This window comes from Mytilus trossulus, unplaced genomic scaffold (genome assembly GCF_036588685.1).
Source record: "Mytilus trossulus isolate FHL-02 unplaced genomic scaffold, PNRI_Mtr1.1.1.hap1 h1tg000460l__unscaffolded, whole genome shotgun sequence".
Taxonomy (NCBI): Eukaryota; Metazoa; Mollusca; class Bivalvia; order Mytilida; family Mytilidae; genus Mytilus; species Mytilus trossulus.
This window is the reverse complement of record NW_026963371.1, coordinates 171,385-191,396: the sequence shown is the minus strand read 5'-3', so window position 1 is coordinate 191,396 and position 20,012 is coordinate 171,385. Positions and strand designations below refer to the sequence as shown.

General features: G+C 30.3%; 1 protein-coding gene across 1 annotated transcript in view; it reads left to right on the top strand.

The window, feature by feature from the left end:
* The first annotated feature begins 611 nt into the window (after positions 1-611).
* LOC134702429 (uncharacterized) overlaps positions 612-20,012 on the top strand; it is a 70,733-nt gene continuing 51,332 nt past the window's right edge. The window contains exons 1-4 of the mRNA XM_063563334.1: positions 612-731; positions 1,069-1,167; positions 2,041-2,148; positions 5,183-5,251. Of these exons, the coding sequence (XP_063419404.1) occupies positions 612-731; positions 1,069-1,167; positions 2,041-2,148; positions 5,183-5,251 (396 nt within the window). The remainder of the gene's footprint in view (positions 732-1,068; positions 1,168-2,040; positions 2,149-5,182; positions 5,252-20,012) is intronic.

The window sequence follows — 20,012 nt, the reverse complement described above, 5'->3', positions numbered from 1 at the left end:
TTGTAAAAAGGACAAATAGTCGTTAGATTCATATAAAATGTAATTCCGTTTTACTCATACAATTGTTCTGAATCTGAAAATACTACTCTTTTATTTTTTTTTAGATTAATGATTATTCTGAACCTGCACTAAATTCTGTTGTTAATTAGGCATATTTAATGAACAACAAATGCTTGTATGAATAATAATAATAATAATAATAATAATCTTTATTTAAAGAGGGTCTCATTTTCTTTATGTTGTACTAAATCAGGAAATAAAACTTGTTTCATGCTTTTTTGAATAATTTATTTTATTAACATTAATGATTAAATGGAATCTACACTAAATCCTTTTTACACACAAAATCATGTTGTTAATTATACAGTTTTAATGAACAAATATTTGTTAGAATCATATAAAGTGGGGTCTCATTTTACTCATAGTATTGTTCTGAATCAGAAAATATATCTTTTTTCATTTTTATTTGAAAAAATTACTTTTATAAAATTAATGATTATACTGAATCTACACTAAATCCTGTTGTTAATCAGACAGTTTTAATTAATGTGACTGTTTATTTTTGTTTATATTTATTACACAACACTGTTCAGTTTATCAGACAAGTTTTGATGTCAGTTGTATTATTCCAGGTTAATGGATTGACAGCATTAATGTGGGCTGCCAGGTTTGGACATGTGGAAGTGTGTCGACTTCTCCTGGAGAACAGATGTAAAAAAGATATCAGAGATGTATGTTATCTACTAAATCTGATCACATTACTTTTAATCAAAACAAAATCATGTTGTTAATTAGACAGGTTTAATGGACAACTAATGTTTGTAATAATTATATGAAGTGGGGTCTCATTTTACTCATATTATTGTTCTGAATCAGAAAATATAACTTTTTTCATTTTTCTTTGAAAAATTTACTTTTATAAAAATTAATGATTTTACTGAATCTACACTAATTCCTGTTGTTAATCAGACAGTTTTAATTAATCTGACTGTTTATTTTTGTTTATATTTATTACACAACATTGTCCAGTTTATCAGACAAGTTTTGATGTCAGTTGTATTATTCCAGAGAGATGGACAGACAGCATTAATGTGTGCTGCCAGTGAAGGACATGTGGAAGTTTGTCGACTTCTCCTGGAGAACAGATGTAAAACAGATATCACAGATGTATGTTATCTACTAAATCTGATCACATTACTTTTAATCAACACAAAATCATGTTGTTAATTAGACAGGTTTAATGGACAACTAATGTTTATAATAATTATATAAAGTGGGGTCTCATTTTACTCATAGTATTGTTCTGAATCAGAAAATACAACTTTTTTTCATTTTTCTTTAAAAAAAATATTTTTCTTAAAATTTATGATTCTACTACTGGATCTACACTAAATCCTGTTGTTAATTAGACAGTTTTAATGTATGTTATCTACTAAGTCTGATCACATTACTGTTAACCAACATAAAGTTGTTGATAAGACAGGTTTAATGGACAACTATTGTTTGTAATAATTACATAAAAAGGGGTCTCATTTTTCTTGTCTCCTCGTACTTAATCAGGAAATGTAATGTAACTATTTTTCATATATCTTTGAAAAAGTTTTTTTTTTAAATTGATCATTATTCTGAACCATAATAATCAGGCAGATTTTATTATTATATCAACAAATACTCGCCAGAATTATATAAAGTGAGATCTCATTTATCTCTGTGCATTTCACTGAATCAATTGATATAGATATTTTATGCATTTCTTGAGAAAAAAAAATTTTGTTTTTGTTAACATAAATTTTTCTGATGGAAGTTCTGACATCCCACTAAAAAACATGTTGTTTATGTACAATATAAATACAAGTGTGACTGGTCATTTTATTCAGTTTTGACCACTGATTCATGTGATATACATTTTGTTTCTATTTGTTACACAACATTATCCAGTTTATCAGACAAGTTTTATATCAGTTGTAGGATATGTTGTATATTATTGACATTGAGAAAATATTGTCCATAATATTTACTTGTTATTTGGTATTATTATAGAGAGATGGACAAACCGCTTTACATCTGGCTGCTAAGTGGGGACGTCTACAGACCACAAGATATCTCGTAGAACAAGCTAGTATCAGTCCCTTGGTCAAAACACATCAGGTAATATTTTACAGTATATGCTCAGTATTCAACTAGTAAATAATGCATCACTAAAATGATGTTTAAGATATTTTTGCTCAAATGGACTTTTTTCTCAAGGTTAAAGAATGTCATATGATCCTTAAAATTGAACTAAAAATATGAAAGTGATTTATAGACTTAGATGGCTAAATGTTATTATAAAACACATGCACATAGACAATCATATAAAAGAAATCATTTTTTTTTCAAAATCTTCTAAAATAAAATGACTGTGTTTATAGACAACTAACACATTTTGGGTGATTAGTTATACTAAAAGGGGACAATTTTATTATTCCATAATTCCATAATTTGTTAGCCAAATTATATGAATATCTCAGTTTTAGGGAAAATAAGCAATAGTAATAACCTATAAGTAAATGGATAAAATAATTTTTGATATCAAAAATAATAATTTGTATTGATTCAAAATTAGACCTGGCAATATCCTGAATATGGCACTTGTTGTTATTAAACAAACTGTAAACAAACAATCTTTCAAAAGACCCATACACCAATCTGTTGTCGTGACAATGATAACAAAATTATTAGATCGTATCAAAATAGTCTTAAGGGCATACGATACAGTTACAGGGGAGGTAATGACATTGCTAACGTAAAATGTTATTTTCGCGACGTCAAACTGTGACATATCGGGAAAAGATGCATTTTTCGACTGATTTTTATCATTCAAACTGATTTCATTTGGAAATGAGTTCATGGACACCTATTTTTCAAAACAGCAATTTGTTTCATTTTGCAGGGAGATTATGTGACCTAAATTTTATAAAACTGTAAATAGAGGAATTTTTTTTATTTTGATAAACACGCAGCAAAAAATGACGTATTTTCCTCTATTCATGAACATTTGATAAATATAAGTTATTTCTGAATAAAAAATGCATACGTTTTTAGGATACTTATAAAATACAGAAATTACCGATTATTTAACAAAAACAAATTTGTGTATATCTTTTATAACAAAAAAGTTATGGCTTTCTTTCGAAAAAAGAAATTACGGCCACAAATCTGAATTTTGAGCAAATATACAAAATTTCGACCTCATTTTACTCAAAAAGTAGCACATGAAGGTATATTTTTTATTACATATTTGATTTAATCAGGTAAAAAATAGCCTATATGCAAATTTTCACGAACTTGTAAATACAGGATCAAAACTGTATTGTATGCCCTTAAGGATGTTCGCTGCTCAGTTTCAAAATAAATAACTTTTCATAAAACTAGTATGTATTGATAGGGAATAAATTGAGGAATCCAAACAGAAAATTTTTTTAGGGGTCAATGTGCTTGTTTTCGAGATATTACCCATTGTAATTTTAGCGGGAAAATGTTTTCTCTTGATTTTTCATAGCTTTATCATTGACCAGTTAAAGATCTCAAATACTATTAAAAAATAAATAATATTTTATAAGACTTTTACAAATGACTTATAATTATACACGTAAAGGATTTATAAAAAGAAAAATGGGGTTCATGGGCCAAATATTTTAAGGCATTCAAATGCTTTAAACCAGAGGATTCTGAAAATTTTACAAAATTCCAAAACATGACAAGCAGACATCCTTAAGCAATACATTAAATAAAGGCAACAGTAGTATACCGCTGTTTGAAATTCATAAATCGATAGAGAAAAAAACAAATCCGGGTTACAAACTAAAACTGGAGGAAACGCATCAAATATAAGAGGAGAACAATGACAAAACAGAAACACAACCTTAAAATGTAACACACACAGAAACGAACTATAATATAACAATGGCAATTTCCCTGACTTGTTACAGGGCATTTTATAATAAAAATGGTGGGTTGAACCTGGTTTTGTGGCATGCAAAACCTCCCACTTTAATGGCGATGTTAATTATAACATTGAACTGACAACATTACTTGACAGGACTACAATACAAAAACATTGGAGAAAATATAGGAGAGAGAAACAAATAAATAATAGCCAACAAAAGGTACCAGGTTAAAAATTTAATACGTCAGACGTACAAGTTCATAATATATATTTAAAATTAAATAGTTAAAAAAATATTCTATTGTAAAAGTTACTTTATCTAAGTTATCTCTCATTATATCGAAGTTATCTCCCCTTATATGGCAAAGTTTAAAAAAAATAATAAATCTGTTTTTTTGTAAAATATAGCAGTAAATATGATAAATCACATTATTTTCTATATTAACATGAAAAGTCTTACACATAAATTACATACAACTTTCGAAATTTGCACATTTTATTAAAGATCTCAACTGTTTGTTGTCCGTTTTTTTTGCAAAATCCAATATGGAGGAAGACACCGCAGCCTTCCTTAAGACTGCAAATTTCTTCAAATTCTTGTTTTTAAAAGCTATATAGTTGGAATAGTTGCAGAAAAAACTCTCAACTGTGCTATAATTTATGTATTTCCTTATTTATACGATGTCAGTGATAAAACTAAAAACTATGAAATCTGTAAAATAACAATATATAGTTATAGGAGGATATGGATAGGGTATACAGAGTAGAAAATCATGAATGATAGAAAAAAACTTCGAGAATAGAGAAAATTGGGCAAAAAGATGACGAATAGAAAATAATGGAGTGCAAAAATATAAAGAATAAAGAAAAATGGGGTGCTAAAATATAAAAATAAAAAGTTAAAAAGACCCCCAAATCCTACAAACCCCATCTAGACATAAGGATGCATTAACAGATTTAAAAAAAAAACGCATTAAAAAAATACAAAGACTAAATGCTTACAGATTGAGATTATTTCATATGCTTTAAAAAAAAAGTTAAAAGCCTTCTTAAAGAATACAGAAAAAGTTATAAAAATATTCAGAATGTTGTTCATGAGTTATATTTTATAATTGAAAATAATATGGTTAGCACCTGTAAAAACAAAATAAGACACCGCTCAGCTGCTACTGGTCTTGTTTATTGTATGATATGTGTAACAAAAGTCTTCTTTGTAATAATCAGATAAAGGCAATATAAAGATTTGTATTTCAGGGTGAGACTCCGTATGATCTCGCAGCAGCAGAATTCTGGCCAAATAAAGAAGTGATGGAATACTTACAGGTACACATACTTTTAATTACAAATGCTTAGACTTAGAATAAATCAGGTACAAAACCAGGATACTCTAGGGGACATTCTTTATGTCTTGAAATAAAAATTTCAAATTCTAATGCAATTTATTTGTTATTACGATTTTGATTGACCAAATTCATATATTTGAGACGCTAAATTCAACTCTTTACCAGCCGTTCACAAAGCTAAGCTACCATTTTGAATTCAGGAAATTATTGGTTTGTATTTTCTTCAATATTAAACAAAATTAGTAGATGTCTTTTATTTCATTCAAGAGCGTTAATGCGAAAACAAGCTTTGCAAAATTCTATTTGAGATTCTTACACCGACAGTGTCTAAAACCTCTTGTTCATGGTTAACTAGTCTCATCTCAGATCAGGTTTGGGGTAATTGTAATTGTAATCATTAGTCAGCTATAATTGATTTCAATTTTTTAAGTAATCAATGTAATCATTAATCAACCAAAAATTACAAGTAATCTAATTTAATCAATTTCTTTTCAAAACATCTTTTAATCCTGATTTTTTTTTTACAGTATTAAATTCTGATTAAATTGATGTAAAATTAAAAAAATTGCCTTTATTTTCAATATGAAAAAATAAAATATTTCATGTCTTGGATAAACCTTGTGTTATTCATTTTGGTCGAGCCTTCGACTTAAGTCGAAAAAGCGAGACACAGCGATCCTACATTCCGTCGGCGTCAGGGGCGTCCACAAATATTCACTCTGTGGTTAAAGTTTTTGAAATTTTTAATAACTTTCTTGAAATATCCTGGATTTTTGCCAAACTTGGACAGAAGCCTGTTTATGTTCATAAGATAGTATCCAGAAGTAAATTTTGTAAAAATAAAATTCCATTTTTTCTGTATTTTACTTATAAATGGACTTAGTTTTCCTGCCAGGAAACATTGCATTCACTCTGTGGTTAAAGTTTTTAAAATTTTAATAACTTTCTTAAACTATCCTGGATTTGTACCAAACCTGGACAGAATAGTTATCAAAGGTACCAGGATTATAATTAAGTACGCCAGACGCGCGTTTCGTCTACATAAGACTCATCAGTGACGCTCATATCAAAATATTTATAAAGCCAAATAAGTACGAAGTTGAAGAGCATTGAGAAGCTTGTTTATGATCATAAGATAGTATCCAGAAGTAAATTTTGTAAAAATAAAATTCCAATTTTTCTGTATTTTACTTATAAATGGACTTAGTTTTTTCTGCCAGGAAACATTACATTCACTTTGTGGCTAAAGTTTTAAAAATTTTGATAACTTTCTTAAACTATCCTGTTTTTTTGTACCAAACTAGGACAGAAGCATGTTTCTAATCATAAGATAGTATCCAAAAGTAAATTTTGTAAAAAAAAAATCCCATTTTTCCCGTATTTCACTTATAAAGGGACTTAGTTTTTCTTCCAGTTAACATTACATAAAGTCTGCAGTTAAATTTTTTAAAACATTTTTAAGATCCTTAAACTATCCTGGATTTTTACCAAACTTGGACAGAAGCTTCTGACATTCAAAAGATAGTATGGAGAGGAACATTTTTATTGATTTCTTTCATCATTTTGTTGAGTGTGATTAACAGCAAAAGTAGGCGAGACAAAGGTTTCCGTGGAATCCTTACAATTTTTTAATAAATAGGATGACTTTATTTAGTATGTGCATACATGTACCTTGTAAGGTCCCCATGTCTGTCAGACCGTTTTCATTTGACCTCAATCTTATTTCATTGTTCAGTGATCAAGGTTAAGTTTTCATAGTCAAGTCCATATATCAGATACAATAATCAAAAATTATACTCTAATTGGTGTATGAAATGATTGTAAGGTGTACATGTCCAACTGACAGGTGTCATCTGACCTTCACCTCATTTTCATGGTTCAGTGGAGTAATTTGATTTTTTGTGTTCTTCTTTTTTTCTAATATTATATGCAATAGGTCAACTATATTTGGTGTATGGAAGTAAATTACGATGTACATGTCAGTCTTGCAAGTGTATTTGACCTTGACCTCATTTTCATGGTTCATTGCTCATTGTTAAGTTTTTGTGTTTTGGTCTATTTCTCTTGAACTATAACTAATAGGTCAACTATATTTGATGTATCGAATGATTGTACGTTGTATATGTCTGTTTTGTAGGTATCACCTGACCTTGACCTCATGTTCATGGTTGATTGTTCAATATTAAGTTTTCATGGTTAGGTTTCTTTCTTGGATTCTATAGGCAATAGGCCAACTATATTTGGTGTATGGAATGATTGTAAGTTGTATATGTCTGTCTGGCAGGTATGATCTGACCTTGACCTCATTTTTATGGTTAATTAGTAAATGGTAAGGTTCTTTCTTAGATATCAAAAGTAATAGGTCAACTATATTTAATGCATATATCTATTGTAAGGTGTGCATGTCTTGTATAGTTTATCTGAGCTTGGTCTTCTTTTCATTGTTCATTGGTCATTGTCAGTTTTCCTGGTTGATATGTTTCTTAGAAACTATAAGCAATAGGTCAACTATATTTTGTGCCTGAAACGATGGTGATTTGTACATGTATTTCTGGTTTGGTTTATCTGATCTTGACCAAATTTTCTTGGATCATATAAAGTTTATGTGATACTTGAAGTAAAGCTTTATATTTAGGAATAATAACATAAAATCAGTAGCCAGTAAAGGAGGTGAGACATTTCAGCGTGTGCCCTCTTGTTACGTTTTGGTCTGTTTTTTCAAATAATTATAGCAACATAAGCAATGTTAAGTTTTTCTGTTTTGGTCTGTTTTTCAATTACCAAAAATTATAAGGTTTAAATGTCTGTCTGATAGGATTTATCTGACCTTGACCTCAATTTCATAGATCTTTTAAAATGTTAAGTGTGTGTAATATTTTTAGTTAAATTTTATCTTTAAGACTTTCATTTAATCAATGGTCAGTAAAGGAGGCAATACGTGTGCACTCTTGTTATGTTTTGGTCTGTTTTTCAAATACTTATAACAATATGAGCAATATGTCAGCTATATTTTGTGTATTGAATAATTGTAAGGTGTGCATGTCTGTTTCGCAGGTATAATCTGACCTTGACCTAATTTTCATGCATGGTTTATTGGTTAATGTTAAGTTTTTGTTTTGGTCTGTTTTTCAATTACCATAAGCCAAAACACTAGACGAAATCCCGGATTTGAAGAGGTACGCAAATGTTATGTAAATGTTTTCAGAGACCGACATTTACATATATTTACAAACCGCTGCATTTAGTTTATCTTGTCTTTACATGCAGTAAATATCATTATTTCTTGTACTATACCATCCTATGGGCGGTTATGAGAGACCGCGGTTTATAAAATATATAAACACCTAATCAAACCATTTTGAAGTTTAGAATTTATATATATTTATGACCGTCGCAAAACTTTTTCAAACCTATGTATTTGTATACCTCTGCAAATGGAAATCTTTGTCATGTATTTTTCTATGATGTAAATTTATCCGCAAATGTGTTTCTTTGTCCAGGTAGCAAAGTATCATCATTCAAATGATTTTAATGGGGTTATAAAGTGTAAGGTGCATTTACATTTTCCTTGTATGTAAACCAATTCAAAACGAGAACTTTATAGAGGGTGTAAAGCATCAATTCCTTTAATCTGCAGAGACCTGTCAAATGTATTGTAAAGAAATAATTTTGTTAGTCTTTATTGTCAACTGAAATATATGTCAAATCATAACATATCAAACGCCTTTGAACATATTCCGAAATGTATGGTAAATACATAGATTTGCAGACAATTTGTTGAACTGAGAAATGTGGCCAAATGATAATATCAATGACATTTGTAAATATATTGGGCATATGAAACTTTGAATACATATGCAAATAAATGATGAAGAAAGATATTTCAGACAGCTAGAAATGTATGTGTAAATATATTGGGCACATGTAACTTTGAATACATATGCAAAGAAATGATAAAGAAAGATATTTCAGACAGCTAGAAATGTATGGTAAATAGATATATTTGCTTTTAATTTGCTGATATATTTGAAAGATGCAGATTATATTGACAAATATTGCCATAGCTTTACTGGTCAAGATATGATATGACAAATATAGCTGATTTGGGATTGGTTTTGGCATATTGGTAATATCATTTATTATACATGTATTTTAATCATTTCGTTTTAATAATAATAAAAAAAAGTCGGATCTACATGATCGGTTCTTGATCTCTTCTCGAGCTCTGTTTGATGTACTGCGTAAATTTCTTAACCATCAAAATCTTGTAACTCGGTAAGTTAGGATGGTTCATTCGCATAAAACGATCGTTTCCTACGAGTATCGCTTTGAAACTTCTGGAATTGCACGAGTCATAAGTCACTCTGCTTATAAAACTTATATATTTTTTTAAAGAGACATATGATACTACAATATGTATACATATGTTACTGCAGAGTATATATACTATATACATATTAAGCCTTAACAATACTAGATATGCGGCCTTAGTCAAATTTTTAAATCGGTACCATTCGGAAGGTTATCGATCGATTTATCAAGTTTTTATAAAAAAGTCCAAGTTTCTGAAATAGAAATATTCCTTCATAATATTTGACACAAAACACATTGAGAGAATGTTTTTTAAGAATCGGCTAGTTTGCACAACTACTCAAACGTTAAATCTATTTACGAATATTTCACTTTTGTAGTATTTGTTTTCCTTATCCGTTAAGTCCAGTCACGAGATGTTGAACTCCGTGTGCTACATGAAGCTCTCTCTGCAAAAACAGTATTGTGTGTGAGGATGAACGTTAAACACTACAAACAAAGAACCAGCGAGTCACGTGTCATAATTGACACACAATTTACCAATGAAATCAAACAAAGTCGATAGATAATATCATTCCATCGACGAGATGTCGCCCTTCCTCCGATCAACGGGGTTTATCAGCAGTGAAATGTGACAATTATCACCTTTTACAGAAAGATCTGGTCCGAAAAGATCAATAGAAGATCACCGCTAGTATCAATATCCATCAATATAAGGCACAAACAATTATCATATCTGTATGATTTATAACATTATACATTGTCCGAAAACAATGCTCCCGTTGTAATTTGATTGTGTTGTTTTTAAATACGCAAAACTAAAATAAGTTATCGAACTATCAGTCATTCGATATATCATTTATCGCCTATTCTATCCTAAAATTTTACAGCTTTCATATGTACTTTGACAGGAATTGTATTTTGTCTCTCATGATCAAATAAGTTTTTATTTTTTTATTTTTTTTATTATTTTGGCAATAATTACATTTAACATATACTTTGCACACTTTTTTTATTGAAATAACAAGAATTGATGTGACAAAGTCATTTTGTTTTAACATAATTCAAGAAGATTTGTAAACGACAAATACATATTATACAATTACTCTTCAATCTTTTGACTCTCTCTGGCAAATTTCAAACAAAAGAAAAGTTATAAAAACATTTTTTTGTCTTGGATCAGCATCTCAAAAACTTACGGGTCTACACAACATAAACTATACACACAACACAAAAAACAAATGACAGTCACAATACAAGTACATGTAACTTACTCAAACAGAGGGTACAAAAACCTATCTTATAAAAAAAACCCATGGAAAACATTTCTTTAAAAGATAAAAGGCAATTGTACCCTGTACAACAAGACGAAGTCTAGACTTATAGTTTTAGAGGAAATGACAGTTATATGATTCGTGTTTGAACAATGGAATATCTTGCACTTCTTTCTTAAAAATATTTTACGCAAAGTCGTAAAATAACTACATGTATCATTTGTACTTTATCAGTGGAGTCAGAAACATGTTTGAAAAACATGTACTTGCTTTCCAACCAGGCGGGAAAAAGGAAAGAGGGGCAAAATACATGAACTATCGTTATATTCAAATCGCATTGATAAATGTTTAAAACTGTAAATAAGTCGAAATATGAAAGAATATTTTCAATAAAAAGATAAACAAAAAAGTGACAAGCCTCTGTGTCTATGAATATATCAAGGCACATTTCTGATATTACAATCTTTAACTCGCATCATGCTTTGGTACCTGGTGGATAAAAAAGTATTCGTCTCATTGGCTATCATACAACATCTTTTTTTACATACAACTTCTCCGTTAGCCATGTTGTAATACCTATTTAGGTTGGACTTCAATTTAAATATAAAAAAGATGTGGTATGATTGCAAATGAGACAACACTATCCACAAAAGACGAAAATGACACAAACACTAACAACTGTAGGTCACCGTACGACCTTCAACAATGAGCAAAGCCCATACTGCATAGTCAGCTATGAAAGGCCCCAATAAGACAATGTAAAACAATTCAAAAGAGAAAACTAACGGTCTTATTTAACAATGCACACAAGTTATGGACTAGTACTGGACCCGTATTAACTAGCATTGGGGATCGCATGTCATTGTCCAGATACATTTGTACTAGCAATAGCGGTTTTTTTATTGTAATTTTGTGTGTGTGGATGATGTTTTTCTTTGTTCGTTTTTTTTTAGGGGGGGGGGGGGCTGTAAAATACTGCTTTCCTGTGATGCATCAACTTATTAGGGTCTAGTTTGTTGTGACAAGTTATGCGCTCGAAAAACTGCAGTTGCTATTTTCAACAACTAAGATAAATATTGGGATGCCCCTGACCACTATTACAATTTTTCAGTAAAAAAAATGTTGACACACATCATATGCTATGAGAATTCAAAGACGATTCAAATAGATCAAATCAAAAAAATAACCGAGCGTTCCGAGAAGGATCAAAAGTAATATATATATGATAAAAGAGGGTCTAGAAAAGGAGGGAGGTGGGTGTTCTTTAATTCTTAATATTATTTACGCCATAGTTTTCTGTATTCTATACAAATTTTGCATGTTATTCTCTATTCTTTATATTCTAGAGGCCCACTATTCTTTATTCTTAAACTGTTAGTCTATCTTTTTTTCTTTCTATTCCATATTTTTTTTTTCATTTTCAATGCAGTTTCGTGTTCTCCTGCAAGTGGGCAATTTTTCTTCGTAATCCAAATAAAATTAACGGTACCAATTTTCTTGCACCAGATGCGCATTTCGACAATACATGTCTTTTCAGTGATGCTCGTGGTCAAAATATTTGAAATCCAAAGCTTATGTTAAAGATGAAGAGCTATAATCCAAAAGGTCCAAAAAGTATAGCAGAATCCTTGAAAGGAATCAGAGCTTTGCAAAACTGTGTACTAATATCAAGAAACACGATACCGAATGGCATTTCTCCCGATTTCTAAATTTTTTAACACACTTTTACTTTTAATCGAGTTACATCAGAATGAAAAAGATATTCAAAATTGAGAATGGAAATGGGAAATGTGTCAAAGAGACAACAACCTGACCACAGAAAAACCAACAGCAGAAGGTCACCAACAGGTCTTCAATGTTGCGAGAAATTTCCGCACCCGGAGGCGTCCTTCAGTTGGCCCCTAAACAAATACATGTACAATGTATATACTAGTTCAGTGATAATGAACGCCATACTAATTTCCAAATTGTACACAAGAAACTAAAATTAAAATAATACAAGACTAACACAGTCTATTGTTGTAAACTACATGTATATAAAGCAATATATGGAATTGCGAAAATAAGGTCCACATTGGTCAATTACATTTGTTGTATATACTTATAATATAGAATAGAATAGAATTGAATATTTTTATTTACCAAATTAGGACCCCAGGAGGGCATATAGCATACCGACAATAATATTATAAACAATAACATATGCAAAACACTGACAATAAAAGATGTGTAACAAGTGTTATAAAAATAATAGAATAAAAGCAACAATGTATTATTATTATTATTGTTGACATCAGTGACTCAAGTGCACCCGGTAAGTGTATTTTCACTTTGAAAAGACATACAAGAGGCATGAGTAGTTTGTGGGGAGAAAATATAAAGAAAATGCAAAAAAAACAAAACAATTTAAGCACTTGCGCATTTAACTATGAGGTATACTGCAAATAAAAAGTATATTATCTCACAAGGATATTTAATATGACTTATCTGCGGAAAACTCAAAGCGTCGGTGCTTAAAGGGAAGTCCCTACTTGTACTAAATGCAGATGAGTCAAAGTCCTAAAATATCTAAAATATATTTTAAATACATATTTTTAGTGTTATAGATTCTGGGTCCAGTCTGCAAGGATTATCAAGGGACAGTGCCAGAGAATTTGAAATTCTTCTTATGATCTGTCCAGGCTTAACAGGGTATCCAAATTCATATTAAAGAGTTATATTGAGATTAGTTATTGCAGATTATGTTGTCCATCAATTCTTAGTATCTTCTTTATATTTATGAAATGTAAATAGTACATTGGGATCCTTATTATTCATTATCCAAATTAATTTGTTATTAATATTTAAATTTTGAAAGTTTGGACATGATTTAAATATATTTTGCATCAATTTCTCTCTTTTTATTAAATGCGTGTCACATTTTAATAAAAAAAAATGAACTTCATCCTCAACCTCACCTGAGGAGCACCCGAGACAAATTCGGTTTTGTCGAAGAGTACCCTGGTATCTACCAGATTCAATTTGCAATTTGTGAGCAGATATTCTTAATCTAGTAATACAAGTTCCTTTGCCCAAAATGTCGCAATATTGACAAATAATTTTCAAAACCGAAGTTGCACTAGAATGTTACATAAGGTCGTAGTTTACCATCGTAGTGTATATCTAGCTGTTGTTTCCACAATGCAGTATATTATCCCTTAATAATTAGACCACAGTGTAGTTTAAATGTTGAATATTTTCAGGAATATGCTTTTCCATGCCTGATATGTTTTCCCTTAAAATACTATTGATCCATACCAAGAGGGTTTTTTTTTTAATTTTTCAATAGATGGCTTTGTTCTTATATACGGAAGAGAAATACAATTTAGTTCGTCGTACGTAAGAAGTTCATGAATAATCACGACATGTGACCATTTGTCCGCACTTAAAACCCGTGCGGACACCTTTCTGACCATCGACTCTCGTAGACACGTGTATTCACGGTTGATTTAATGTGAATTTGTAATTGGAATTATAATATTATTGTTATTATGTTTGTATGTGATACATACTTTGTTGTAATATATTGAATTAAAGGTTATAGCGAGTAGCACAGCTACTTTATGTCGTTTGTTCTTTGTAGGCCATATAATATTAATTACTTTATATTCGGACGAACGTAGTGAGGGAGAATATAAAGACTAAAAACTAACGTAATATCCAGGATTGTATACTGAATCCATGCATCTTAGATGCATGCTTTTTGTATTAGTTGTTATGAGCTTTCAACCAATTGTCAGTAACTGCGAGTAGTCTAAGATCTGTACTTAAAGTATTATGGTTGTTCGGATGTCCATGTATAAGTTCCTTTCCATGTCCACTCTGTTTTTGTTAGATGTATTCTATTTGTATGATGATGAGTTAAGCCTTTTTAACTTGTTTATTCTTATGTTGTTAAAATTACACCCCTGTCCCATGTTAAACTGGTCACTTAAACTAATTGATTTAAATAAAATAGACACTTAAGTGTTTAAAACGTGGTCAACCTGATCTTTCGTTCGATGAACCTGAAATTTGAGGCCAAAATCGGTCCTTACCGGACCAACTCAGGCCTTTCATTGTCACTTGGTCTCTTGTACGGAGAAGGCGATCAAACCACATTCCCTTATTTATATATATATATATATATATATAGTAACACATATGTCATCGTCCTTGGTTTTTTTTTTTATATACATTGCTTCAAAGTTGACCGATACGCTTAGAATTTGGCAGAAAACTTGTGACGTTTTGGAATAACGTAATTTGGTAAACATTGATATTGAGGTACAATTTGAATTGATTGATAGATGGTTGCTCAAAGTCCGGTGGCAAATATTTCATGCATTTACTGGACGATACAGTGCAATTTGAATTGTTGTGTCTGACACACACATTTAGTGCAGCAGTCAAGAAAGGTTAAACACTCTGGTAGTTGTGAAAATTAAAAAGAAAATCAACATCCTGATACAATACAAGATACAGGATACTCTGTATGATGTAAACGTGTGGGTTGTGTGCGTAGTTAGTCGGACAAACCTTGCAAACTGAATGCAAAATTTTACTCAAATACACCAAGTTCAACATTCTGTCGTCTGTGAAAAGTCATTAAAGAAAAATGAACCTGAGAATATACTATTATATGTATATGCACCCTCAATTTAGGTTAAAAAATAAACCGGCGCAATATATTTCAAAAGGCCAAACTTTAGCAATCTGTCGAAAAGAGAAAAAAATGACAAGATGCGAATCTTAAGTACATTGTTTAAAAGTTAAAGCTTAAAAACTGTACATAATCCTACGAAATCATCCGAATAAACCTAATAGTATACTAGTATATTAAGTGCGGGACGAACTGTCGAAAGGACACTGGTAAAACAATATGATCCCAGTATTTAGCCAAGGGTACACAATTTATTTAACATACATAATGATGTTCTATTTTATGAATTATAATAAAAAATTTGGTGACAAAATATCTTTTTGTATAAGCAGTTCATAGTATTAGTGAGATGTTAATTGGGAGATCTTAGATATATGTGTACGTCATTTAGTCTTTGATGGAAAGTTGTGTAATTAGCAATCATATCACATCTCCTTATGTCATAATGGTTTGATTTTAATCAAGACAAACAAATACGTTCTAGGAGATTGAACTTTGTTGCTGTTAAAGCTTAAATCTGACTATTGTTGTGAACATGGGATTTTATAATTTGGCAGATTTCATACTTGCAATACTAAATTCAAATGTACGGCTGTGTATATTCCACATTTCTATTTATGTAAATAAAGCAATAGCAACCCTTTTGATTTACATCACTTGTATACTTTTAAGAAAACTCCTTATAAGAGATTGTGAATACTCTCGGACTTTTTCTGACGCCTTTGTGACAAATTAAAGATGCTTCCTACAAAACGGAAACTTTGCTAATCGTTTGTGGGTCGTTTTGTCTCCCCACTTTGTGAAAAGGTGCGTTTTTAACCAGCTGTTCCAGGCCTGTTCATCATGTCTATCTCAAAACACCAAAAACACACACATCCCCGAAGACCAAAGTGCAAATTAATATGAATCTAAATTGAAAATGATTTAAAGATGTCGTTGTATTTTGTCTCCCACGCGACGCGTCGATGGGAACATAGAAATACAGGGTGTCCGTCCTTCCGTCCGATCTTCTTATCAGTGCCGATACACTTCTGATGAGTAAAAACAAAAAGAGACTCAAAGACAAACACTAGTTTTAAAACAAGTATACGACATATATATGAGGATGACAGTAAACCGGTTGTATTTTACATTTATTTATGACTTGCTGGTTTTTTTTAACGGATTTCCAGTTCCGTTATTGGTTTATTGTTGTACTGCAGACGAGCGGGCGGGCTGTTCTAATCTTTTCCGTTCGATAATCTTCGAACCTTTCATCCAAAGGTTTTCAAATTTTAATATGTTGTTACTTATGACAAAATGGAGTTAGATTTCGATATCGGCGATTAACATTTACACCATTCTGCAACAACATTTTTTTAATTTGAAATAATTAAATGTTTTTAATCTTGATAAGAAAATGTATTAAAAATTTGAAGCCTTCGATTGGAACAAATACATGTACTGCAGGGGAATATTTCTTGAGATCATTATATCTTTAAATAGGATAAAGTCAAGATTGGAAAACAAAAAGGACAACGATTTTCTATTACTATTCTGAATTGAATAAATATTTTCATATATTAACTAGTATACATGTATAATCAGATTAATATAGTAGAAGGAAGATTATGGAAATTTTTTTTCCATTCATGTTGGTCATTTTTATTCTTGTTGAAACACGAAAAACAGAGATTATATCCAATTTAAAGGTTAAATTCATTTGCTTTGCATCAAATTTATGAAATCTTCTATACATCAGAAGCGGGGAACGAGAATGCATGTTTTTATATACAAAATATAATTGTTTTAAAATACTTTTACTGTATATAATTTCAACATATTTCTAGTTAATAAGCTTGTAAACGTGTAAATTCTACTTTTTAATATGAAATGGTGTTTATCCTCAACAGAATTAAGATACAAATTGAATGCTACTGTTCTAGTTTCTTCTTTAATTTTCTAGCATGTAAACTTTTAAATTATTTGCCTTTTTCGAAGTATTTAACTCATTTCCATGAATACAAACTGCATGTTAAATTATAGAAATAACCCCGATGTCTTTATCTGCCATATGCTTGGCTTGCGTATAATTGGCATGATTTGTACATGTTTATATTAGTAATCTCTTTAGAACGTCTGGATTTTATTATACCCAATTAGCGTTATAAGATCAATTTTGGTAATTAACACATACGGTTTTCCTTTTAAGGAACCCTGTAGTGCTAAAAGATGGACCATTTCACAGTCGGGAAAATCCATTCATTTACACACAAGTGACATATCTACCACCTATTGAGGGATACTTGATACTATTTCTTTATTGTATTATTATGCATTTTCAATTGTTATCATAACCATTCTGATAAAATACATGTACATGTACGTGCATACTCTTGTATTTTCAAATCATACGATCATGCATTTATTTTTTACATTGAAAACACACGCCTTGGTTTAAGTTATATTAAATAAAATAATTATTCAATTATTATCTTGATTTAAATGAAAAAAAGATCACAAATAAGCAGAAACTAAACTAACTTTTTCCAAGTCCACACCAATATAAGTACTTTAGCTTGGGTTGAGAAAACGTACCGATTTGATCGATATGATCATTAGATTGTTCATTCTGGTTTAGAGTTCATTCTAATAATTATGATGTCATTGAATTACATCGGTTTTTTTTTCGTATTTTGAAGTACATAAAGTAATGCTGCTTACAATTTAGTACAGTGTTATTATATTAGTGCATTTTCCCCTACAACTGAGATTTGGGTAGCATTTGCAGCTGCACGTTTACACAAATAAAAAATAGTATCAATTTACTGTTACAAACGTCGCATAAGTTAAAGTTTCCGTTCTGATACAAACAAGCATATCAAATTGAAAACCCTGCTGTAAGAAAAGATAAATACTTTTTTATTATTAAGCATTTGTGTTTTTTTTTATACCAGCAAGATCTTACAAAATCCTCATTAAAGTTAGAAATAGTTTCCTTGGTTCTGGAGAATAGCTTTGAAGATATTCTTAACCATTCAAATAGAAAAAAATATCATCGGTCCGACATTGAAAAAGCACCCTGCCACTTGTAATAATATCATAACTTCAAAAAGTTCTGGATTGAATTCGGGAAGAACAATATCTGCTTAATCAATTCAAATATTTTCACGGTCTCTGAAACCATAAATACGTAAAATTTGCTCCAAAAAGTCTTACAATATAAAACCCTTTCTATTTTTTTGGGAGTTGATAAAATACATTTCTTTACATACATGAACGATATCGACAAACGTTTGCAAATATTACACAAACATTTGACAGCATTTACAGTGGTTGTAAATGTTTTATAAACCGCGGTCTCTCAAAACTTTGCATACGTCTTTAAAGATGTGTTACAAATATCAATATTTATCAAAATAACTATAATACTGGAAAGTATTAGTAAATAAAATTCATTTCTTTACATTCATGAAAGATATCGACAAACGTCTGCAAATATAACATAAATATTTGTCAGCATTTTCATTGGTTGTAAATGTTTTATAAACCGCGGTCTCTCAAAACTTTGCATACGTCTGTAAAGATGTGTTGCAAATATCAATATTTATCAAAATAACTATAATAATGGAAAGTATTAGTAAATAAAATTCATTTCTTTACATACATGCACGATATCGACAAACGTTTGCAAATATTACACAAACATTTGTCAGCATTTTCATTGGTTGTAAATGTTTTATAAACCGCGGTCTCTCAAAACTTTGCATACGTCTGTAAAGATGTGTTGCAAATATCAATATTTATCAAAATAACTATAATAATGGAAAGTATTAGTAAATAAAATTCATTTCTTTACATACATGCACGATATCGACAAGCGTTTGCAAATATTACACAAACATTTGACAGCATTTACATTGGTTGTAAATGTTTTATAAACCGCGGTCTCTCAAAGCTTTGCATACGTCTGTAAAGATGTGTTACAAATATCAATATTTATCAAAATAACTATAATACTGGAAAGTATTAGTAAATAAAATACATTTCTTTACATACATGAACGATATCGACAAACGTTTGCAAATATAACACAAACGTTTGTCAGCATTTACATTGGTTGTAAATGTTTTATAAACCGCGGTCTCCCAAAACTGCCCACACCACTGTAAATCAGTTATGCATATTATAAACTTTGCATATATCTCTTATCTTGGAATGTGCGTGTAAATCTATGGCCAACCTTTACATATCTTTGGAGTATGACTAAAGCTATGGAAATAAAATAATTATCTTTAGCATATCTTTGACAACCTCCTAAATAATGTCAAAGGAATAATACATTTACATATACATTAGTAGGTCCGCAAATATTTCTTGCAGAAAAGTAGTTACATTTGTCAAACATTTACATGACTGTCCAAATTGTTGTAAATCTGCCTTTTCGTGTAGTGAAAGTCAACTATATTTGGTGTATAAAAAAATGTAAGGTGTAT